The sequence below is a fragment of the Geotrypetes seraphini genome, chromosome 9, assembly GCF_902459505.1.
Source record: "Geotrypetes seraphini chromosome 9, aGeoSer1.1, whole genome shotgun sequence".
Lineage (NCBI taxonomy): Eukaryota > Metazoa > Chordata > Amphibia > Gymnophiona > Dermophiidae > Geotrypetes > Geotrypetes seraphini.
Genome location: NC_047092.1, coordinates 179,932,366 through 179,957,896, shown reverse-complemented (window position 1 = coordinate 179,957,896; position 25,531 = coordinate 179,932,366). Strand labels below are relative to the sequence as shown.

The window sequence follows — 25,531 nt, the reverse complement described above, 5'->3', positions numbered from 1 at the left end:
AAGTATCTCCATGTCCTTCTTTAGGTACGGCGACCAATATTGGACACAGTATTCCAGATGGGCACACCATCGCGCGATACAGCGGCATGATGACTTCCTTTGTTCTGGTTGTAATACCCTTCTTAATAATACCCAACATTCTGTTTGCTTTCTTTGAGGCTGCTGCGCATTATTCGTACGCCTGCTTAACATTGTGAATGTATCGCTGTAACCCGTTCTGGGCTCCTGGGGAGGATGGGCTAAAAAACAAAGGGCCTAATTCAGTAACCTGCCCGATGGTGCCCAATCCGGGGCCGATTTGCGGCAGGCCGACCGATCCACAACGGGTCAGCACGCTAATGGGGGCGATTGGAGGAACGTCTCCCACTGACTACAGATTGCGAGTGATCCTGATGCATGCACAAACCATCTTCTGTGCCTGTAGATGGTCAGCGCATGCGGGGGGGGGGGGGGGGTTTGTCCATGAACTGCTTTATTGTTGTAGTTTTTTTTTCTCGCAAGCCCGTGGTTATAACCATGGGCTCTCGCTGCAGGGCGGCCAGCATTATTTTTCGGGGCAGAGAAGAGGGCAGAGGGGGCGGCAAGCAGGAGAAAATAAATTAAATAAAATATGATGGGCGGGGGAAGAAGAAACTCCTCATTACTTTGAAACTCATAACTTTTTGAATAGTAGCACATGATAGGGTCAAACCACCAATTTTAAGCAATCTATCCTCTGGTTTCCAATATTAATCAGGGCAGAGAGCAGGGTTTTTGCTCAAGCTTGTTTTTGGATCGGCCAGCCCACTCGGTGTGCCTTCTTTAGTTTAGTGAATTGTGTCCTTCCTACATTTGCAAGCCATTTCTCTCATTTGCATGCACAGATTGGCTCGGGTCGGAGGAAAATCGGGTTGCAAAAGTGGTCGGCACACCATCGGTGTCCTTAGTGAATCTAGCCCTAAATAAATAAGTTCCTTAGCTTCCCGCTCCCCACACCAGAAATTTCAACGCCCAGTCAAGATTACAAATGACCGCCGCTTTTGAACTTCTGATTGTGACTGATCTTAGTGCTCTGGAGAACACAGTCTGTTATCTTATCATGTAAAAATAGAAATCCCATACTCTCTTATCTGAAGAGGAAAAAGCAATATAGTGAAAGAATTGCCTCTCTATTGTGCTAGCAATCTTTCATTGTCTGCTTGTCCAGATTTTATAGCTAAGGACAAGCAATTAATTTTGTGACTGTCTGCTAGAAATATGAACTCTCAGACTGATGTGATTGATCTTTCAGAACAGAACTGCAGCCTAAGATGCATCCATACAAAGAAAGATCTTCAGAGCACTTTTTTTTCGCATAAACCTTCTTCCAAATACCTAAAAACAAGTTGCAATGCTCAAAAGATAGTTTACCCTTGTGTTAATGAAGTGTATTTTTTGTTTTCTTTTTAAAAACTACGTTTTATTGAATCTACACAGTGCTCTTCCAACGGATGTTCAGTTTCAGCGCTAGGCAGCTGTAAATCCTTTTACTTCTCAATCGGAAACCCAGGATTAATCCTCCTGTGGACAGGAAAGTGAGGAAAGAGGACATGCAGATTGGGCAGTGGACAATGGACATCCACTACCCTCTCTGTAAAGTAGAATTTCCTAACATTGCCCCTGAATCTACCACCCCTCAACATCAAATTATAACCAGAGGACATAATTTGAGGTTGAGGGGTGGTAGATTCAGGGGCAATGTTAGGAAATTCTACTTTACGGAGAGGGTGGTGGATGCCTGGAATGCGCTCCCGAGAGAGGTGGTGGAGAGTAAAACTGTGACTGAGTTCAGAGAAGCGTGGGATGAACACAGAGGATTTAGAATCAGAAAATAATATTAAAGATTGAATTAGGCCAGTTACTGGGCAGACTTGTACGGTCTGTGTCTGTGTATGGCCGTTTGGTGGAGGATGGGCAGGGGAAGGCTTCAATGGCTGGGAGGGTATAGATGGGCTGGAGTAAGTCTTAACAGAGATTTCGGCAGTTGGAACCCAAGCACAGTATCGGGTAAAGCTTTGGACTCTTGCCCAGAAATAGCTAAGAAGAAAAAAAAAAAAAATTTAAATTGAATCAGGTTGGGCAGACTGGATGGACCATTCGGGTCTTTATCTGCCGTCATCTACTATGTTACTATGGCAGCTATCCAAGTAAGGCTATTTAAGTTAGGGATGTCATATGCTAGCATTTAGTTTAATAATAAGTGCCAGAAGTGGAAAGAGTGAATCTGCTGGCAAATCACTTCAGCACCACTCCAATGTCTCACGCCGATGCTAGTGTTATTAACCCAAGTGCTAACGTAGCAGATAACACGAACAGTTAACTAGACCTCCAGAGGTATTCCACTTTGCTATCTACTTTGCACATGGGAAGGGGTAGATTCTGGGAGGCCGCACCTTCAAAAAGATATAAAAAGGATGGAGTCGGGCCAGAGGAAGGCTACTAAAATGGTGCGTGGTCTTCGTCATAAGGCGTATGGGGACAGACTTAAAAGATCTCAATTTGTATACTTTGGAGGAAAGGCGGGAGAGGGGAAATATGATAGAGACGTATAAATACCTTCGTGGCGTAAATGCGCATGAGTTGAAAGGAAACTCTGTAATGAGAGGGCATAGGATGAAGTTAAGAGGTGATAGGCTGCGGAGTAATTTAAGGAAATGCTTTTTTATAGAAAGGGTGGTAGATGCGTGGAACAGTCTCCCGGAAGAGGCGGTGGAGACAGAGGCTATGTCTGATTTCAAGAAAGCCTGGGATAGGCACGTGGGATCTCTTAGAGAGAGGAAGAGATAATGGTTACTGCGGATGGGCAGACTGGATGGGCCATTTGGCGTTTATTTGCCATCATGTTTCTATGTATCTAATAAAGAGTGGCACACTCTAGACACTGGGAAGATGCATGCTAAGCGTGAATTCTACATTGGAAATTTCACACAAAACTAGCTAAGTCTGCAAGTAATCCAGCGTGGCTTGGTGGTAAGAGCTTGATTCCACAGACTGACTATAAGTAGAGGAGGTTCAAGAGGAGGGTTTTATTAGTCCATTGCATTCCTCCCTATCTCCTTCAGGCAACCTATGCATTTGCTTTGCCTCCAGCTTGCTCTTACCATGTCATGTAAACCGAATCGAGATGATTTGATATATAAGACTAAGGCCTCCTTTTACGAAACTGCAATAGCAGTTTCTAGTGCGGGGAATCACGCTGAATGGCCCGTGCTGCTCCCGATGCTCATTGAGTTCCTATGAGCGTCAGGAGCAGCGCAGGCCATTCAGCGCGGCTCTCCGCGCTAGAAATTGCTATCGCAGTTTTGTACAAGAGGCGGTAAAAATTAGATTAGATGTAGCTGGACTCTTACAGTGTTTTGTTTGATTTGTCCATTAATTGTGTTTGCCAACATTTTGGTTAAAAGATTCTACATAGAGAATGACACGGTGGCAGTTACCCATGGCTAGCCGCGGGTAACCCGTCGAAACAGTAGGGGGGGGGAAGTGCTCACTGCAGGCACGGGGACAAGGCCATCCACCGCCCCGTGGAGAGGTGAATGGCCTTGTCCCTGCACTTAAGGGAGGGAAAGCACGCAGTCCCCTCCCTCCCTCCTGCCAAATCTATCTCCCTCCCTCCCCCTTACCTTTATGGCGCTTTAGTAAAGAAACGTACTGAAGCCGGCGAAGCCTGCCTGCCTGCAGTCGTGTGTGTGTGGGCGGAAGCTTCTCCTCTGACGCAACTTCCGGTTGCATCAGAGGAGAAGCTTCCGCCCACACACACGCAAATGCAGGCAGTCTCCGCCAGCTTCAGTAAGTTTCTTTACTAATGCGCCGTGAAGGTAAGGGAGAGGGAGGGAGATTCTTGGGCCGCTGAAGGGCGGATGCTGCGGGAACAGAGCGGTGAAGGGGACGGCGGGGACAGGGATAGGGTGGTGAAGGGGATGGTGGTCCGGTGACGGGGCAGTGATGGGGACAGATTTTTTTCCCTGTGTCACTCTCTAATTCTACACAAGTTAAATAAAAAAAATGAAGTGTACTTATAAAAAAGAATGCCTGAGAACCATCTGACTTTTATTATTTCATTACATTTGTTTTTACATGTGATTAAACAAAGAAAAACTCAAAGTAACATCCAAAATAAACAAACAACAATGGACTGAGGAAGCTCTTCCAGCCAGGCACCAGCTTAACCTGTCATGGTTTAAACGTTCCAGTCTTCTCCTACCCTCCTAATATCACTATTTTTTCTTCGATGGCCAGCAGGACTTCACGTTTTTTGAGGGGTCGTTAACTTGAAAATAATAGTAAACGAACTCCCATTAACTAGGCCAATTACTGGGCAGACTTGTACGGTCTGTGTCTGCATGGCCGTTTGGAGGAGGATGGGCAGGGGAGGGCTTCAATGGCTGGGAGGGTGTAGATGGGCTGGAGTAAGTCTTAACAGAGATTTCGGCAGTTGGAACCCAAGCACAGTACCGGGTAAAGCTTTGGATTCTCGCCCAGAAATAGCTAAGAAGAAAAAAATTTAAATTGAATCAGGTTGGGCAGACTGGATGGACCATTCGGGTCTTTATCTGCCGTCATCTACTATGTTACTATGTTTTTACGAACGCATAGTGCGTGTTTTAGCGCCGGCAGCGGCGGTAACTGCTCCGACGCTCATAGGAATTCCACGAGTGTCGGAGCAGTTACCGCCGTTGCCGGCGCTTAAACACACGCTATGCGTTCGTAAAAGAAGGGGTCATTTTTGATGTTATTGTTGCTGGGTCTATAATACAACATATGGTGCATATGTTTAATGAGATGTATTTTTCCTTTATTAGTCTGCTGGAACCACGTGCGGATTGTCCCTCTTTCCCCTCCCCCCCTTTCACCTCTGGTATGGTCAACAAATTTTCAAGGAAATCTGCGGCTTTTGTCCAGTCTGTGATGCAGACGTGATACAATGAAATAAGACAGGGGTGTCCAATGTCGGTCTTCGAGGGCCGCAGTCCAGTCGGGTTTCCAGGATTTCCCCAATGAATATGCATTGAAAGCAGTGCATGCAAATAGATCTCATGCATATTCATTGAGGAAATCCTGAAAACCCGACTGGACTGCGGCCCTCGAGGACCGACATTGGACACCCCTGAAATAAGAGGTACCAAGAAGGGACCGTTTAGAGGATACTATTTGCCCTGTGGCCCAAATTAGACGTCAGTCAGGTTGCCCAGTGTGTTAACACTTGAGCATTAATCCAATCTAGGGCCTCATTTTACTGTATTTTCATAGTCCTAGAGACACTGTAGAACAGTGGTTCCCAAACCTGTCCTGGGGGACCCCCATCCAGTCAGGTTTTCAAGATATCCCTAATGAATATGCATGAGAGAGATTTGCATACCTGTCACTTCCATTATATGCAAATCTCTCTCATGCATATTCATTAGGGATATCTTGAAAACCTGACTGGCTGGGGATCCCCCAGGACAAGTTTGGGAACCACTGCTGTAGAACGTTAAATAAGCACTTCTACACTTACCCTCTCCTTTACAAAGCCGCGCTAGTGTTTTTAGCGTCGGCCGCCATGGTAACAGCTCTGACGCTCATAGAATTCCTATGAACGTCCGAGCTGTTACTGCCACGGCCGGTGCTAAAAATGCTAGAGGTGCTTTGTAAAGGAGGGGATTAATGAAGACGTGGCCTTAATATACATATTTCAAGCACATGGTATGATTATTTCTGCACTAGAAGCTCCCAAAGAGACCAGAGTCGATGTACATATACTTTATAGGAGGGGAGAGACAAACCGAATGCTTGCACAATAGAGGCATTCAAATGGCAAGCATTTTAGAAACTCTAGAATATGTCATGATTTGAGGATGAAAAGAGGGTAAATTCAAGCACGACTTAAGAAATGATTTCTTTACAGACAAGATGGTTGGGAGGGTGATTATTAGCGAAGACATGAAGACTGCCAATCAAGTGGAGAAAGCTTCATCCAGGGCTAGACAAATCATGGGCTGTATTCGTAGAAGTTTCGTCAGCCGTAAGCCCGAGGTCATAATGCCGTTGTACAGATCCATGGTGAGACCCCCATCTGGAATACTGTGTACAATTCTGGAGGCCGCATGATCAAAAAGATGTGCGGAGAGTTGAGTCGGTTCAGCGAATGGCCACCAGGATGGTCTCAGGACTCAAGGATCTCCCGTTTGAGGAACGACTGGGTAAGTTGCAGCTGTACTCACTCGAGGAACGCAGAGAGAGGGGAGACATGATCGAGACGTTCAAATATGTCACAGGCCGTATCGAGGTGGAAGAGGATCTCTTTTTCCTTAAAGGACCCACGGCAACAAGAGGGCATCCGTTGAAAATCAGGGGTGGGAAATTCCATGGCGACACCAGAAAATATTTCTTCACCGAAAGGGTGGTTGACCGCTGGAATAATCTTCCACAACAGGTAATTGAGGCCAGCAGCGTGCCAGATTTTAAGAAAAGATGGGATTGGCATGTGGGAGCTCTTCATGGAGGTAGTTAGGGGGTGGGCCATTAGTGTGGGCAGACTGGATGGGCCGTGGCCCTTTTCTGCCGTCATGTTCTATGTTTCTAATCTATAGGACACTGGCAGGTCCCCTTAATGACACTCCTTTACAGTGTCAGAAGCTTAAAACTTAAGGTCCTGCCTAGGGAGGAAGTGGCATGGGAGCAGGGTTACTGGATTTTCTCAAAGGAAAATCCGGATCCATGGCCATGCCCACAGGCCCGCTCAGTTCCACCTGTGTCACGCCCCGTTCCGCTCCCCCAGCCCCACCCCGCGACATCTGCGTTTGCGTGGACGTGACGCAATGACATCACGCACACTGCATGCCATCCGCGCAAGCACAGATGCCCCCTCCTGACCCGATTTTTACAGGAAGCTTTTCAAAACCCGGAGTAAGTGCCGGGTTTTGAAAAGTCGTCCGGGCCCCTGGACATGTCCTCGAAAAGCAGGACATGTCTGGGGAAAGCCAGGAGTGCTTGGCTCAGGAAGAATAAAAGCTGAGGGCACAGCTGGGTTGAGGAGACTCCGAAGGAAGCAGCAGCATCTTCACCACGTATCTGGGAACTGTCAGGGAGGCCAAGTTCAACTTGGGACCTTGCAGACTTGTATCTTTGGCCTGGTCGGATGCAGGCTGGCCTTAGTTATTTGCTAAAAACTGTACTGGTAACACTGGGGATCCAGACCAGAGTCAAGCAGAGTATGCTGCCCTACAGAGAGACTGTAATGCCTGCCAAGGCTCTGCTAGAGCAGGCCACGAGAGGACACGTTTACATCTAATAACTGGAAAGGTTTGGACAATTTCCTGGAGGAAAAGTCCATAGTTTGTTATTGAGATAGACATGGGGGGAAGCCACTACTTGCTCATGGAATCTTGCTACTCTTTGGGGTTCCAGAATGTTGCTACTCTTTGGGTTTTGGCCAGGTACTAGGGACCTGGATTGGCCACCGTGAGAACGGGCTACTGGGCTTGATGGACCATTGGTCTGACCCAGGAAGGCTATTCTTAGGTTCTTACTTTCTCTCCCACCTGTGCATTGAACAGGATCCCCACTAGACACCTTTAATAAATATTATTTCTATTCACCTTAACTCACTGTGTGGCTCCATTTTATCCAGGCATCGGGCCCGCCCTCATTCACATTATCACAGTAGCAAATGCAAAGAACAGACTGCCAGGGAAGGCAAAGCTGGTAACACAATAAAACTAAAGCATGGAACGAGCGCCGAGAAGTCTTGGTGATGAAGATGCTGAGGAAAAGCAAGAGACCATAGAAGATCTACAGTACACCATCAGTAAGGGAAAATGAACACATTGAATGGACCATAGCTGCCGTCAGGTTGGAAGCTTTTCAGTTATTTTCATATCAGAATTAGGCTGGTATTTCTGCAGCTTCTGGTGGTATTCTAGACTTACAAGCGAGCCTTAAGAAGAAATGAGCTATCTGGGCCCAGGAGGACAAGAAAGTGAAATGTTCTGTCTAAAATCTGAGACATTACGAGCAACACTCAATCTAACAGTTGTTATGCATGATTATACTCTTTAACAGCCACTGGTGTGGGGCTCCAGAATGAGAGCATGGACTATAAAACCACCACTGATTCCTTCAAAATCTGGCTGGCAGTGAAAACAGAGCTTATGAAAATTGTGCAAAGATAGTCTTAGTTCACCAGAACAGATGAGAAACCTTTCTTCACAACATTTTGTTATGTCGCCTTTGGTTTAGAAATCACACCATATCTACTTCTACTGAAGTATAAACCCAAGGGTAAGACGCTGCAAACCTTATTTGCACAAAGAAGCCAAGTCAGTTCTCTACAGAATGTCTCTGCTTTGTGCTTCTGGGATCACCTTCTGTCGAGGTATGGCCTGCTGAGGAGGGGTCTTTATGAATCCAAGTAAGCTGGAAGTTCTGCGGTATTAGTATCGGGCATTGAGGTTGCACTGAGCACTGAGCTGTCCTTCGGGTGGATGCTTGACATTTCAGCTCTGTCCTCCAACAAAGGGGGATCCAAGTCTTGAAAGTTCCACTGTGAACAAAAATGAATTTCTTGTAATACAAATGAATGTTACTCAACCCAAGCTCATGGGAGGCTCTTCAGAGCCTTCTGTTTCAGTCCAACAAGACCACAAGTAATGATATAAGTACAATTTACTAGTGCCAAAGACCAAGTAACATGTATGGATCAGTCTTCTTATGGTGCTCCCTTAAAATTATCCCCATTAAAGGGATACTTTTATAAGAAAACACCTAAGTGTTTGTAAAGGTAACAAAAAAAACACCAAAATATCTGTCACTATACCTGTCAAAAATATTTATTGACCATCATTTATGAAATCCTGCTTAATTATTTATAGAAAAATTTGGAATCATAGGTCCTCCAAGGTGAGTGAAAAGATATTCTGAATATGTGAATGCCACAAAATTGTTCTCTTTTCAATTGTCGACTTAATTCCACATCTAAGTGTTCAAATCAAGTGAAATTAGATACATCCTATCTTAAACAATGAAATCCAATGAATAGTCGGCGTTCACAGACAGCATCTTCCTGGTCAGCGTAAAGGAACACCAGAACCAAACCCACAGGTGCTTCTGCTTGTCATATTGGGGAGCATATTTTTTTAACCCCCAAATTTTGTATATGGAGCTTAAAGTTGTGCGTGTACATCAGTGTGTGCATAGCCGATATAAATGCACAACTTAATCAATTGACCTAAATGGCATTGATAACTGGCAATTAACACCTTAGAACTGATGCTAATCGAGACTAATTAAAAGTTGCGTGCACAACTCGGAAAGCATGATTCTATAAAATGTATATGCCAGTGCATGAATTTGAAAAGAGGTCGTGGTCAAGGTCAGATTGTGAGTGTTCCTAAAGGTTATGCAAAACTTGAATACTGTGTGCAGTTCTGGTTGTCGTATCTCAAAAATGATATAGCAGAATTAGAAAACGTACAGTGAAGGGTGACAAAAATGATAAAAGGGATGGAATGACTTCCCTATGAGGAAAGACTAATGCAGCTAGAGCTCTTCAGCTTGGAGAAGAGACGGCTCAGGGGGGCTATGATAGAGGTCTATAAAATACTGAGTGGAGTGGAAAGGGTAGATTTGAATTGCTTGTTCACTCTTTCCAAAAACACTAGGACTAGGGGACATGCGATGAAGCTACTAAGTAGTAGATTTAAAACACTGGAGAAAATATTTCTTCATACAACGTGTAATTAATCTCTGGAATTTGTTGCTGGAGAATGTGATGAAATCAGCTTAGCAGGGTATTAAAAAAGGCTTGGATAATTTCCTAAAAGAGAAGTCCGTAGGCCATTATTGAGACGGCTTGGGGAAATCCACTGCTTATTCCTAGGATAAGCTGCATAAAATCTATTTTGGTACTTGGGACCTGGATTGGCCATTGTTGGATACAGGATACTGGACTTGATGGACCTTTGGTCTGTCCCAGTATGGCAATTCTTATGTTCTTATGTGAGCCAAGCATAGGACAATCAAGCCATTCTGACATCACTGATGAGGTTGGCTCTTAGGCATTGGTGGAATGAGGCATTATGATGTCACAATACTAGCTCTGGAATGTTGCTACTCTTTGGGCTTCTGCCAGGTACTTGGGACCTGGATTGGCCATTGTTGGAATCAGGATACTGGGCTTGATTGACCTTCGCTCTGTTCCAGTATGGCGGTTCTTACGTTATAGAAGATCTGCGGACACAGTTTAGGTGTAGGCATTTAGGCCTGGTTTTAGCTGGGAGTGCCTAAGTTATGTGTTGCACACAGGTGCTGAGTGCAATTCTATAAAAGGTATGTACATCTTGTAGATTTTCACTAAGCTCCATTCTAGTCAGCACAGAATACGGTCCAAAGTGCTTAACTGTATGCAACCTGTACAGAAGTAGCCCTTTATATACTATAGCAGGGGTAAGGAACGCCGGTCCTCGAGAGCCGTATTCCAGTCGGGTTTTCAGGATTTCGCCAATGAATTTGCATTGAAAGCAGTGCATGCAAATAGATCTCATGTGTATTCATTGGGAAAATCCTGAAAACCCGACTGGAATACGGCTCTCGAGGACCGGAGTTCCCTACCCCTGGACTAGAGAATGCCATCAGATATATTTTTTAAAAAGTGCTTTTTGATTCTTGAGCTCAGGCCTCCTCCCCCGGGGACAACGGTTGGAAGTACCCAAACAAGTCAATCTCCAGCACCATCCCAGGCTTTCTTATGCTGGCAATCTGTCGGGTCATAGCCCCAGTGGTCCACCCCATTTCACAGCCTGTGGTCCATCCAGTTACTTAACATGACTAAACTGGAGACCCTGGATACAGTTATAAACAGTGCTTCATAAACACCCTGCTTGATGAGCTCACTCACCAGATTCAGCGATTCTAGTCTCAGCTCCCGGGAGCCCAATTTGGCTGAGAAAGACCAGGCTTTTGTTTCTCCTTTAGTAATCAATGACCAGCAGTAAATACCTTCTCCAGTTACAGGGGAAGGAGAACTACATCTGAAATCTTTTTGAGTCCGGTTGGCTCTGTAGTAAGGAAACCAGTAGGATCTATGTTAAAAAGCTGCCTTTCAAGTGCATTTCCATTGGACCAGACAGCAAACTCTTGAAAGGGGGGGGGGGGAGGGGGTCTATCATCCCTTATTAGGTGCTCAGCGTTATTTCTTAATTTTGATAAAGCTGAAACAACATCAACAATCTCGAGAATATAAAGTCAAAATACTACACTGGCTTCTTTCAAGACTCTGCAGCAGCTGAATAAAAGTGGAATGAGGACCTTTAGAAATGGATGCAGCAGACAAAGGGGTCTGGGAATCCTCTTTCTGTCTCACGTGCATTGCCCCACCTAAAAAATGTCAGATCTATGGAAGTAGTTCTGGACAGAGATGTGAAATAGAACATAAGAACATAAGCAATGCCTCTGCTGGGTCAGACCTGAGGTCCATCGCGCCCAGCAGTCCGCTCACGCGGCGGCCCAACAGGTCCAGGACCTGTGCAGTAAACCTCTATCTATACCCTTCTATCCCCTTTTCCAGAAGGAAATTGTCCAGTCCCTTCTTAAACCCCAAAACTGTTCTCTGCCCTATAACGTCCTCTGGAAGCGCGTTCCAGGTGTCGACCACACGTTGGGTAAAGAAGAACTTCCTAGCATTCGTTTTGAATCTGTCCCCTTTCAACTTTTCCAAATGCCCTCTTGTTTTTTTATTTTCTGAAAGTTTGAAGAATCTGTCCCTCTCTACTCTCTCTATGCCTTTCATGATCTTGTAAGTCTCTATCATATCCCCTCTAAGTCTCCTCTTCTCCAGGGAAAAGAGACCCAGGTTCTCCAATCTCTCAGCGTATGAAATACTTTTGCTAAGAGTCATAACTCATCTCCATCTACAGAAAGCACCATAAAACACAGGCCAACAAAAAACATTTTTTTTTCTTGGTGCCTTAGTTTTTTTTAACCTGTTCGTGGGGTTATTTGGGGCGCTGATTCAGAAAATTGCATTGGATAGATCGCATCTGCTCTAGTTTCTTAGATATGGTTCTATTCCAATCGTCACTCCACCGGGATGAAAGAAGAGTACAATGCCATCTTGGAAAAGATAAATTGCCATGAACATCAATGGGTGATTAGTGTAGACTCGAAGAGGGTTAATTTTCTTCTCGGTCAACAAAGTGGCTACACAAAGTATCCTTGCTTTTTATGCCTTTGGGATAGCAGAGTCAAACATGAACATCGGGCAAAAATAGATTGGCCTCTGAGGGAATATATGGTGGTCGGAGGACAAAATGTAATCAATGAACCTTTGGTAGCACGCAGTGGCGTACCTATCATATGTTGGGATGAACACTTTCAAAAAGAGTATGGTAAAGCCAAGTAAAGTAAATCAGGCAGACACAGCATAGACCAGATTACTACAAAATGAAGGAAAAAGCCTCAGAAAAGGCCCTCCCACCTCACCAAAACGGCTTAAAGAGGTGGTCGAGCGGTCACCTCACTGGCAAAAAACCTTCAATTTAAGTGCACGTCTTATGCTGTGCTGTATAATGCCAATAAACATTAAAGATAGAGGAATAAAATCCACTTATCCTGCAATGGTGGCCAGCGTTTCACATTCTCATGCTGCCTCAGGGTGTATCCCGACCAATCAGACTCTATTCAAAACGGACGTCTCCACGTCTCAAAATGAAATGACAGTCACAGGGGGAAACCGCTGTGCCTGCTAACCCGATATCATCCTCAAATGACTGCTAATGCATGCACCAACACAACAACTACTTCACCTTCTAATCCAACATCATTTTTAAAGCAGTGTCCATGTGTCCACCAACCCAACATAATATGTAAGGTAGTACTTTGAATGCTGGAGGTAAGAGCTACAATGTAGAAGATGATGATGTACTGATGGACACAGTGGTACATAGAAACATAGAAATAGACGGCAGATAAGGGCCACAGCCCATCTAGTCTGCCCACCCTAATGACCCTCCCCTAACTTTCTCTGTGAATGGGATAGACACGTGGGATCTATTCACAGAGAAAGTTAGGGGAGGGTCATTAGGGTGGGCAGACTAGATGGGCTGTGGCCCTTATCTGCCGTCTATTTCTATGTTTCTATGTACCACTGTGTCCATCAGTACATCATCATCTTCTACATTGTAGCTCTTACCTCCAGCATTCAAAGTAAATTTGACCTCAGCTTAGCTGACCCTGATGTACATAAAGTTTGCTTAGAACAGGAGCCAACACATGCAGGTGGGACATCCAGCTCCATTATGGGGATGTGGCAGAGGCAGTATCCACTGCCTCTTGGGGGGGGGGTGGGGTGAATGAAGCATCCATCACTCAATAGTACACAATAGATGCCAAATCTAGGGACACATATGTGTCATGGTCTGTAGCTGCTGTCCACCAAGAAATGTTGTGGCCATAATAATAATAACAACAGTTTATATACCGCAGGACCGTGAAGTTCTATGCGGTTTACAATGCTTAGAAATGTTACAGATTGAGTGAATAAACAGAGTTACAGATTGAATGAACAAACAAAGTACAGATTTAGCGACAGACGATTCTTGCGCTCGGTTGTTAAGGACTAAGATTGAATGGGTTGGTCTCCTAAGTATAACTGAGTGGGAGAATATAAATGGGAGAACTCCCTTCCCCAGTAGCTGGGAGGGAAAAATCCTGCAGCTGTAGCCTCAGTTAAGGCCAGTTCTGGGTTGCAAATTAAAAAAAAAAAAAAGAGTAGGAGACACCAGTAGCACAAAATCAGAATTCCATGTATAGAATTTGGGAGTGTCGGAATACAGGGGCAAAAATGGGAAAACCCTGAAAAATCTGAGATAGCTGAGAGATATACTCAAACTGTGCACAGAGACACTATTTCATTTATTTTACAGATCGATATCCTACGCTGTTGTAGTTCTGGACACTTCTCTAAAACTAATTCCTGAGAATTATATGTGCCCAGAGGATGGAGTTAACACTATAGCTGGTCATTAAGGGCTGTGACTTGGTCTGATTGCCCTCTAGTGGTGGTTTCCACCTCCTGCAGGGCAGTGCATTTGCTACTCTCTCACTTAGATCAATGAGCTTTAACTTACAAGACGGTGAAAGGAGAGACATGTTGGAATTCTAGACACTGAATTGTTACTTTGACTTCCAAAACTGTGAATTTGCTTCCAGTTTTTAAAGTTTTGTTTTACATTTAACTGACGTAGATGACATTTTTTTAATTGACAACCTCTGACTGAAGGAAAGATAAATACAGCATGCGTGCGTTGACAGCGCTTTGAACTAACAAATGTGAACGAATCCACAAGATAATTAGGTGCAAGGCCGAGCAATACCTTATAACGAATGCAACCAAATTTAAATTTTACACGAGCCTCGACTGGCAACCAATGCAATGCGTGGAAAAAAGGGGTGACATGATCAAACTTTTTCAGATTTAAAGATCAGTCGAACGGCAGCATTGCTGGGACTTTATTGCATGCTGGGGGCATTATTGGGAGACAGCAGTCTTGAGAGAGACTTGGGTGTGCTGGTGGATGCACCACTGAAGCCATCTGCACAGTGCGCAGCAGCCTCGAAAAAAGCCAACAGGATGCTGGGCATCATAAAGAGGGGCATAACAACCAGGACGCAGGAAGTCATCATGCCATTGTATCGAGCTATGGTGCGTCCACATCTGGAATACTGCGTTCAATATTGGTCGCCGTACCTCAAGAAGGACATGGCAGTGCTTGAGAGAGTCCAAAGGAGAGCAACGAAACTGGTAAGAGGGCTGGAACACTGCCCATACGCCGAGAGGTTGGATAGGCTGGGGCTCTTCTCTCTGGAAAAAAGGAGGCTCAGGGGAGATATGATAGAGACCTTCAAGATCATGAGGGGCATAGAGAGGGTGGATAGGGACAGATTCTTCAGGCTGAAGGGGACAACAGGTACGAGGGGGCATTCGGAAAAACTGAAGGGAGATAGGTTCAGAACAAATGCAAGGAAGTTTTTCTTCACCCAAAGGGTCGTGGACACTTGGAATGCGCTACCGGAGGAAGTGATCAGGCAGAGTACGGTACAGGGATTCAAACAGGGATTGGACGGATTCCTGAGGGATAGGGGGATCGTGGGATACTGAGAGAGGTGCTGGGATGTAACACAGGTATAGAAAGCAAACCAAGTAATAAGTATAGAAATCCAACCAGGTCGTGCATGTGCAAGACCGGAGGGTTAGGACTTTGATGGGAAGATAAGACTCAATGGGAAACCAAGGTGGCAAGGGGGCCCCTTCTGGTGACTCAGACAGGCCGTGACCTGTTCGGGCCGCCGCGGGAGCGGACTGCTGGGCAGGATGGACCTGTGGTCTGACCCAGCGGAGGCACTGCTTATGTTCTTATGAGCTTCCAGTGAGCCTTTAATTGAAGAATAATGATCTGGAAGAACCTCCTCAATATGAACCTGCTTATAAGAAGTTTTCCTCCTTGGGATAACATTTGGCTTTTCCATTGAATTCATTTTTATGAGCTTGTTAAGCTGAGCCACTCGATTTAAAGGAAAACATCACCCACATCTGAGGGAGAGGGCTGGAAGATCTCTATGGCTCTTTCTCATATTCCCTTTGTTATTGTCCTCAATGTATTTTAGCATAATAATAATAATAATAACAACTTTATTTTTGTATACCGCAATACCACAAAACAATTCAGAGCGGTTTACAGGGGAAGAGACTGTACATATACAGAGAAGTTACAGAATATCAGAAAACAGTTCAGAGTAGTTTACAGGAGATGAGAACTGTACATATGCAATGAAGGTACAGAGAATTAGTTATCAAGTGTATGGTATAAACCAGTGGCAATTACAAATTGACTTCTCCATAAGTCTTGAGAAAACACACAATTCTCCTGCTGTCTGTAGATTATAGGAACTCAGGAGGGTCTGATATTGTAAAATGCGATCAATATTTCTACACACCACAGGTTTCCCAGAAAGTCAGACTGAACCCATAAGGACACAGTACAGAGGTTTCCCTAACCCGCTGTGCGAGAAAGAAACTCTATGTTGCTTGTTGCAGACAAGAGTGGGAGGGGAGAAAGAGCGTTGACTGCTTGAGAGAGATAAGAAGGTAATCCACTGGGGGTGGGAGAGAGAATGTAGGTAAAGAGATAGACCATATAAGGTGAAAGAAAATAAGAGACAGGGTCATTCTGGGAGGTGAAGAATTAAGAGTAGTGGGAGATGTAAATAAGGGAGGAGAGAACAGAAGAAGTTTAGAAGAAAGATGATACCAGAGAATGACACGGGGACAAATTTTTCTCATCCCCATAGGAAATCATTTTCCCATCCCATCCCTGTGAGTTCTTTTCCTGTCCCTGCACCATTCCTGCAAGCCTCAAACACTTTAAAATCCTAAGTAGCAACATTCTAGAGCTCAGATTGTGATGTCATAATGCCTCATTCCACCAATGCCTAAGCTCCGTCCTCATCTGCCCAAGCCTCAAACCCTTAAAAATCCTAAGTAGTAACATTCTAGAGCTCAGATTGTGATGTCATAATGCCTCATTCCACCAATGCCTGAGCTCCGTCCTCATCTGCACAAGCCTCAAACACTTCACAATCCTAAGTAGCAACATTCTAGAGCTCAGATTGTGATGTCATAATGCCTCATTCCACCAATGCCTAAGCTCCGTCCTCATCTGCCCAAGCCTCAAACCCTTAAAAATCCTAAGTAGCAACATTCTAGAGCTCAGATTGTGATGTCATAATGCCTCATTCTACCAATGCCTAAGATCCGTCCTCATCTGCCCAAGCCTCAAACCCTTAAAAATCCTAAGTAGTAACATTCTAGAGCTCATATTTTGATGTCATAATGCCTCATTCCACCAATGCCTAAGCTCCGTCCTCATCTGCCCAAGCCTCAAACCCTTAAAAATCCTAAGTAGTAACATTCTAGAGCTCAGATTGTGATGTCATAATGCCTCATTCCACCAATGCCTAAGCTCTATCCTCATCTGCACAAGCCTCAAACACTTCACAATCCTAAGTAGCAACATTCTAGAGCTCAGACTGTGATGTCATAATGCCTCAGTCCACCAATGCCTAAGCTCCGTCCTCATCTGCACAAGCCTCAAACACTTTAAAATCCTACGTAGCAACATTCTAGAGCTCAGATTGTGATGTCATAATGCCTCATTCCACCAATGCCTAAGCTCCGTCCTCATCCGCACAAGCCTCAAACACTTTAAAATCATAAGTGTTCGAGGTTTGTGAGGTTAAGGCAGAGCTTACAGGAATGGGACAGCGAGAAAACTCATGGGGACAGGACGGGGATAAATTTGTCCCCGTGTCATTCTCTAACCTCTACCCTAACCAATGGGCACATGGACCGAAGGGGTTAGAGTGGGCATCTCTTCTGCCGAGCTTCGATTTGGGGTTTGTATTTATATGGAGGGTCTAAGCTGTCAAGCCTTACGTTTCTGTCAGGCACTGATAAGAAAGTAAGGCAATAACAGCCCAGACCTGGGAATTAGATCTAAAGCAGTGGCCTCCAACTCCAACCCTTTGTAGGTACTTGGAGGGCCTCAGAAAAATAGTTAAATGTCTTATTAAAGAAATGACAGTTTTGCAGGAGGTAAAACTCTTTATAGTTTATAAATCTTTCCTTTTGGCTAAGTCTTAATAATAATATTGTCATTTATAGCTAAAGAGACATATGATCAAGAAACTGATTTATTTTACTTTTGGGATTATGATAAACATACCCAGGGCCTCAAAATAGGACCTGGTGGGCCGCATGTGGCTCCCAGTCCGCGAGTTTGAGACCACTGGTATGGAGCATCAGTACTGAAGTGCGGAGGAGGAGGGGGAAGTAGAAAGAAGGAGCCAGAGATGGGAAGGGCATTGTATACTGCCTTTGGCCAGTGGCATAGTGAGGGTAAGTGGCACTATTTTGATCATTTTAGTGTCTCTAATTATTGGCTTTTAACTTTTTTAGTTCTATTCAACTTCTTTTATTGTTTTGTTTTTTAAACTATTGTAAAACACATAGAACTTTACGGCCATGTGGTATATAAACTGATTATTATTATTCCCCCGCCCTCTTCACGCTTGGGATTGCTGCTCATGCCGGGAATGTTAAAGAGGAATGGGGGAAGGGAAAGGATGTGCGGTTGTGTGGGGGTGGGGAAGGAGAGGAGAAGAGGATGGGTGCCCCCATCAAGATGGCGCCCGGGGTGGCCCCCCCTTACGCCCCTGGTAAACCCCAACAATAAAAAAGAGAAAATACAAGACAATGTCATGGAAGACCGTCATTGGGGAATTCATTTTCTCCTGCATGCATTTTCCTAGGGCCCCGCAGGGGGCTTTGTTAAGTTCAAACGGACTAGCCACTGAAAACCACAGGAAGACGTGAACTGCAATTAACCTCCCCTCCCCCCTTCATGACCTGGAGCGCTAAATGTTCCAACGCTCCTAGAATTCCTATGAGCATCAGAGCATTTAGTGCTCCGGACTAGGGTAGAAACTTCGACCGTGGCTTAGTAAAAGGGGGCTTCAGTTATCTCCTGCAACACTCGATTGTTTATTCTTTCAAAAAGTACAAAGAGGTGACACTCCAGGAAGTTGCATGATAATATTTTTTAAAACAAATAGAAGAAAATATTTTTTTAATTCAATGAATAGCTGAGGATGTGGTAAAGGCAGTTAGCACATCTGGGTTTAAAAAAAAAAGGTTTGGACAAGTTACTGGAAGAGAAGTTCATAAACTGCTCTCCTTGGGATCAGTAGCATGGAATTTTGCTACTCTTTGGGATTCTGGAATCTTTCTGTTCTTTGAGATTCTGCCAGGTACTTGTGACCTGGTTGGTCAGTAACGAAAATGCATTCACTTGACTTATATTGAAAACGCAAAGAGTCAAGGGAATCATACTGAACACGCGTTGACGTGATCACGTGTAACATGACGTGTTAACGTGCTGTACGTGCGCGTGTCCTTCAATCGGCAAGCGGCCTCTAGTGGCGCGCTGAATTGTCATTGCGCTGAGTTATCTTGCGCTAAATTGTCTTGCGCCGAGTTGTCGCTGCGCTCAATTGTCTTGCGCGGAGATATCGTGGCGCGCAATTGTCTTTAGCGCAATTGTCTGTGAGCGCCATTGTCTTAGCGCTGATTTGTCTGCGCGATTTTGTCCGCGCGCGATTGTCTTGCGCGCTTTTGACCTGTCACCGTTGAAATCAGGATACTGGGCTAGATGGACCATCGGTCTGTTCCAGTATGGCTATGAGGGGATGCAGAAAAGTTCTCGGACAAACCAACTTCGTAAACCTAACGTTATTTTGCCACTTTAGCTGAAAAGAGTGCCAATTTGCAGACTCGTGCTGAGCTAAGCTCTTTTTACCCCCAGATACACAAAGATAGAAACCCATTAGTACATTTGACCCATAACGTCACTGAAACAATTCCTGCCAAGGTGAAATAAGAGAAAACAAGCAACACGTACCTCAAGTTCAGAGTCTATGGAAGAGGCTTCAGAGGAGCTGGTTGAGGAGAAGCTGGCGTCTATGAGCTGGATGGAAGAGTCCGGAAGCGTGGGAGGCTCCCTTTGTAACATCCCTCCAGCTTCAGTCTGCCCATCTCCGGGCAGTCGTACTTTGCACACTCCTGCCTAAACACGTTAGCAACATCTCAGCAGGGAAGGACCGAACACAAGCTCAACACTTCTTCCTCCATTCAAATAATACTGTTACATACTGATCGGTCCTTAAGGCTGGGCACTGAACTAATATTTTTGAAATAGTTTCTAATAATAAATACTGAAAATAAGCCCTAGCATGATTTTTAAAGGTGCTCCTAATATAAGCCCTACCTCAAAAATAAGCCCTAGTTAAGATTGACCCCATGAAGCCCCTCCCAAATGTCCCCATCACTCACACTAGTGCTGCCTGATTCGATGACAAAATTGGACTCGTGAGACCTGACATACCTCCGCTCTGAGGCCTCCAAAAACAGCAGTGGTGGTAGCGTAGTGGCGGTAGCCCCCACCGGGGCTTTCCTTCTGCCACATCACTGATGTTTTTGGAGGCCTCGGAGCGGCGGTATGTCGGTCTTGAGACTACGAGAACTCACGGCAGCCATTTTGATGACGGCTCTGCACAGGGCAGGAGTATAGGACGATCGATCCTGCCCCGCGTTACCGCTAGACCACCAGGTAAGGTCTGTGGAAAATCCGATGCAGAGTTTTGTTTAAAAAAAAAAAATTGCGAATAACCGAATCCGCGGGTACTGAAATTGCGGATTCGGAGGGGGAACTGTATCTCACTGCTGCCACCCATCCTTTCAATCGGTTGTTCTATATATCTGCTATGTATGAATTTGTAACTTTGTTGCTATCCTTCCACTGTGTATGCAAAATTGTAACCCGTTCTGGGGGGCTAGAAAATCGACTAAATAAATATATTAACACGGAGGCTGCTCAACACCCACAGAGCTGACGTCTATAGTAAGATTAACCAGTTGGGACATTTATAACCTTCTCTATGTGAAGTAGGGAAATAGAGAATATATTTGGTTTATAACATGATCTCATTTGACTCCAAACATAAGAACTTAAGAATTGCCGCTGCTGGGTCAGACCAATGGTCCATCCTGCCCAGCAATCCGCTCACATGGCGGCCCCAAGGTCAAGACCAGTGCTCCAAATGAGTCCAGTCTCACCAGTTTAGCATGAACTTGTCCAACTTTGTCTTGAAATCCTGGAGGGTGTTTTCCCCTATAACAGCCTCCGAAAGAGCGTTCCAGTTCTCTACTACTCTCTGGGTGAAGAAGAACTTCCTTACGTTTGTACGGAATCTATGCCCTTTCAACTTTAGAGAGTGTCCTCTTGTTCTCCCTACCTTGGAGAGGGTGAACAACCTGTCTTTATCTACTAAGTCTATCCCCTTAAGTACCTTGAATGTTTTGATCATGTCCCTCTCAATCTTCTCTGTTCGAGAGAGAAGAGGCCCAGTTTCTCCAATCTTTCATTGTACGGCAGCTCCTCCAACCCCTTAACCATCTTGGTTGCTCTTCTCTGGACCCTCTTGAGTAGTACCATGTCCTTCTTCATGTACAGCGACCTTGGAGAGGATGAACAGTCTGTCTTTCTCTACTAAGTCTATTCCCTTCAGTATTTTGAATGTTTCAATCATGTCCCCTCGCAGTCTCCTCTTTTCAAGTGAAAAGAGGCCCAGTTTCTCTAATCTCTCGCTGACACTAAATGAAGTAAATCCTTGGATTGCAAATAACTTGGTTTGCAAGTGTTTTGCAAGACAAGCAAAACATTTAATTAAATTTTAACTTGATATACAAGCAAGGTCTTGAAAAACAAGTACATACAGTATATACGGTTCACAGTCATTTGCGCGCGGGACAAAGCCGTGCCGACATTTGAGGCCAGACAATTGGGCGCAAGACTCCACTGTGCCGGAGGGTGGAACCCTCCAATTTACTTAATAGTGTTTGCGCTGACGTGGGGAGGGGGGTTGGAACCCCCCCCTTATAGAGGAAACTTAACTTTTTCCTGACCTTTTAGGAAAAAGTTAAGTTTTCTGTATAATGTGGGGGGTTGCACCCCACCCACCCCCAAATGGCAGCCAACGGTAGCGCAAACAGCATTAAGTAAACTGGGGGGTCCCCCCCCTCATCGGAGCTCTTTAAAATTAACTTTTACAGTGGCACGCTGGAGTCTTGCACGCAATTGTCTGGGCTGAAATGTTGGCGTGGCTTTGTCCGGCACGCTTTTGTCCCGTCACCGTATACACACATCAAAACTGAGCCGATGGTTCTCCTCTCTCTGACACTACGGGAGTGTAGTGACTGTTTTAAACGAGCGAGGTCTTGCAATATGTTCTTATGCTCGTAAACCAAAGTTTTACTTCTCAAGAAACTGCAAGGCCATGGAATAGAAGGAGATATACTAAGATGGATATGCAAATGGCTGGAGAACAGAAGGCAGAAAGTGGGCATAAATGGGAAGTTCTCAGACTGGGAGAATGTGACTAGTGGTGTGCCCCAGGGCTCAATACTTGGGCCCATCTTATTTAATATTTTCATCAACGACCTAGAGGATGGAACATCCAGTGAGATCCTCAAGTTTGCAGATGACACCAAGCTATGCCGGGCAATCAAATCACAGGACAGTGAGGAACTCCAGAGCGACTTGAGACGATTGGAGAAATGGGCAAATAAATGGCAGTTGAAGTTTAATGTGGAAAACTGCAATGTGATGCACTTAGGCAGAAAGAATAAGGAACACAAGTATAGTATGTCAGGTGCAACTCTGGGAAAAACCAAACAGGAAAAGGACTTGGGTGTATTAATTGATAGGACCCTGAAGTCATTGGCGCAATGCATGGCGGCAGTGAAGAACGCAAATAGAATGCTAGGCATGATAAAGAAGGGAATCACGAGTAGATCGGAGAAAGTAATAATGCTGCTTTATACAGCGATGGTCAGGCCACACTTGGAATATTGCGTCCAGCACTGGTCTCCATACCTAAAGAAGGATATAAAAATGCTGGAGAGGGTGCAGAGACAAGCAACGAAGCTAATAAAGGGTATGAAGAACTTGGAATACGAGGAACGACTTAAGAGACTGGGATTGTTCTCCCTTGAGAAGGAGACTGCGAGGGGATATGATCGAGACTTTCAAAATACTGAAAGGAATCGACAAAAATAGAGCAGGAAAAAAAATTATTTACAATGTCCAATGTGATGCGGACAAGAGGACATGGACTGAAGCTAAGGGGGGACAAGTCCAGGACAAATATCAGGAAGTTCTGCTACACACAACGAGTGGTGGACATCTGGAATGCTCTCCCGGAGGAGGTTATTGAGGAATCCACCGTCCTAGGATTCAAAAGCAAACTAGACGCACATCTCCTTGCGAGAGGCATAGAGGGATATGGGTGACTAAAATTACGTCAGGTGTACACCTGGCTGGGCCTCCTTGTGTGCGGATCGCCGGACTTGATGGACCGAAGGTCTGATCCGGACATGGCGCTTCTTATGTTTTTATGTACTGTATATGATGTGTCATTTTCTGGACCACATATATCCCATCGCCCTCTCCAAGCCCCCACAACTGCTGAATTACCTCCTGCACTTGCTCAATGCTCAGCTCCATGTAGTGACCGATGTCTGCAGTTTTGTGAAGGCTGCGAGGGTGCGAGACCATGTTAAGGGGTGTCCAGCTCTAAAGGAAGAGAAAGAGAGAGAGGGGATGCGTTGAAGGAACTCGCCAACAGGAAATGTCATAATCACCATTTTGAAAAGTAGAAAAGATGCCCCAGCTTCTTTTTTTACAGTAAAGTTTTAGGTTCATTTGTTAAGTTCTCCTGAGGAAGGATGTGCTACAGAAGAGTTTTAGGACAGTACTTTCTTCTAATGCCACAGAATTGTAATTACAAAAGGGAACCTCCCACATACAAACACCTGGACAGTTTTTTTTTTTTTTGTTTTAATCAATTTTTATTAAAGTTTTATAACCATGTGAATCAATACAAACACCATTTGTATACCAATTCGTAATGTTACAATCGTTCAGCAAAGCATAAAAATAATACAAATAAACAAAAGAAAAATAAGGGGAAAACCCCCAAACATAAATATATCTCAATCCCACCACCCTACATGAAGCAAACCAATATAATCAATACCATCCCCCATCGAATAACCACCATGCGGAAGTCCTTTCGTGGTTCCTTCAAAAAGACTCCCAATGAAACCTGGACAGTTTTAAGGCATGAAAAACTGAATCACCAGGGTGATCTCGCTTTATAGTTACTTGGGAAATAAAACAAGTCTTCTAGGGATACTGTCTGCTGACCCTGTAGAGGCAGCCACGACGGACAGCAAGAAGGGGCTCAGCTTAGAGGACAGGTGTCTCTTTTCCTTTCAGCTTTGCCAGAACCAGTACTGGGATTCTGGTACCGTAACCCTTCATTCTCAAGCCTATATGGATTCCCCACCTCACATTCACTTATTTTTCCTAGCGTAGGAACTGCAGCCATACACAGAAACATAATGGCAGATAAAGGCTAAATGGCCCATCCAGTCTGCCCATCCGCAGTAACCATTATCTCTTCCTCTCTCCAAGAGATCCCACGTGCCTATCCCAGGCTCTCTTGAATTCAGACACAGTATCTGTCTCCACCACCTCTTCTGGGAGACTGTTCCACGCATCTACCACCCTTTCTGTAAAAAAGTATTTCCTTAGATTACTCCTGAGCCTATCACCTCTTAACTTCATCCTGTGCCCTCTCATTCCAGAGCTTCCTTTCAAATGAGACTCGACTCATGCGCATTTACGCCATGTAAATTTAAACGTCTCTATCATATCTTCCCTCTCCCGCCTTTTCTCCAAAGTACACAGTATCTTTAAGACTTTCCCCATACACCTTATGAAGAAGACCACACACCATTTTAGTAGCCTTCCTCTGGACCAACTCCATCCTTTTTATATCTTTTTGAAGGTGCGGCCTCCAGAATTGTACAGAATATTCTAAATGAGGTCTCACCAGAGTCTTATACAGAGGCATCAATACCTCCTTTTTCCTACTGGTCAGACTTCTCCCTATGCACTCTAGCATCCTTCTAGCTTTTGCCGTCACCTTTTCAACCTGTTTGGCCACCTTAAGATCATCACATACAAATCACACCAAGTCCTGCGCTCCCGTTCACATAAGTTCTTCATCCCCTAAACTGTACCGTTCCCTCGGGTTTTTGCAGCCCAAATGCATGACCTTGTATTTCTTAGCATTAAAATTTAGTCCCATGGGCTGCAAACACTGCCACTGCAGCTTCCCCCTCCCCCCCCACCAACCAACTCTGGGTGCAGAAGACCTGATCTAGGAATCCTAGCACTGTCACTGAGGCAGCAAATCTGTCCCAACATGGCATGAAGCTCGTCTTTCCCCAGCCAGAGGAACCATACCTTTTCCTTTTCTGTGTCTTTGCACTTGTCGCCATCATCTTCTTCTTCCTCTTCCTGTGCCAGGAGAATCTGTGCATCGGGGACATCAGACGCATTCACCAGAAGCCCCAGCTGCTGCATCAGCATGTTTTTCATCAAACAGGACAGGAAGATAATCTGAAGAGTGTGAGTTAAAGGTAATGACCCCTAGCTAGAGCTTCTCGGTGTCAGGTCAAAAGCGCGCCGGGACAAAGGCGCGCCCAGACAATTGAGCGCAGCGCGGAGGCGCACGCCGCTCAAAATTACTGTTTTTAGGGCTCCGACGGGGGGGGGGGCGTGGCGGGGGAGCCCCCCACTTTACTTAATAGACATCATGCCGCGTTGTGGGGGCGTTGTGGGGGGGTTGTAACCCCCCCCACATTTTACTGAAAACTTCACTTTTTCCCTGTTTTTAGGTAAAAAGTTAAGTTTACAGTAAAATGTGGAGGGTTACAACCCCCCAAACCCCCCATAACGCCGGCGCGATGTCTATTAATTAGAGTGGGGGGGTTCCCCAACAAAACCCCCTG

General features: G+C 45.0%; 1 protein-coding gene across 2 annotated transcripts in view; it reads right to left on the bottom strand.

The window, feature by feature from the left end:
* Window positions 1–6,831: 6,831 nt before the first annotated feature.
* TMEM44 (transmembrane protein 44) overlaps window positions 6,832–25,531 on the bottom strand; it is a 41,407-nt gene continuing 22,707 nt past the window's right edge. Inside the window, exons 7-11 of one of the 2 annotated variants that reach the window (XR_004540566.1) lie at window positions 24,984–25,139; window positions 23,145–23,243; window positions 19,512–19,676; window positions 10,895–11,054; window positions 8,413–8,542 (exon numbers count right to left, since the gene is read on the bottom strand). Coding sequence is in view for 1 of the 2 variants with exons in the window: in XM_033957637.1 (XP_033813528.1) it covers window positions 8,399–8,542; window positions 19,512–19,676; window positions 23,145–23,243; window positions 24,984–25,139 (564 nt within the window). In the remaining variant the exon portion in view is untranslated. Of the gene's footprint in view, window positions 8,543–10,894; window positions 11,055–19,511; window positions 19,677–23,144; window positions 23,244–24,983; window positions 25,140–25,531 lie in introns of both variants that reach the window. The other variant, XM_033957637.1, reaches the window with a different exon arrangement.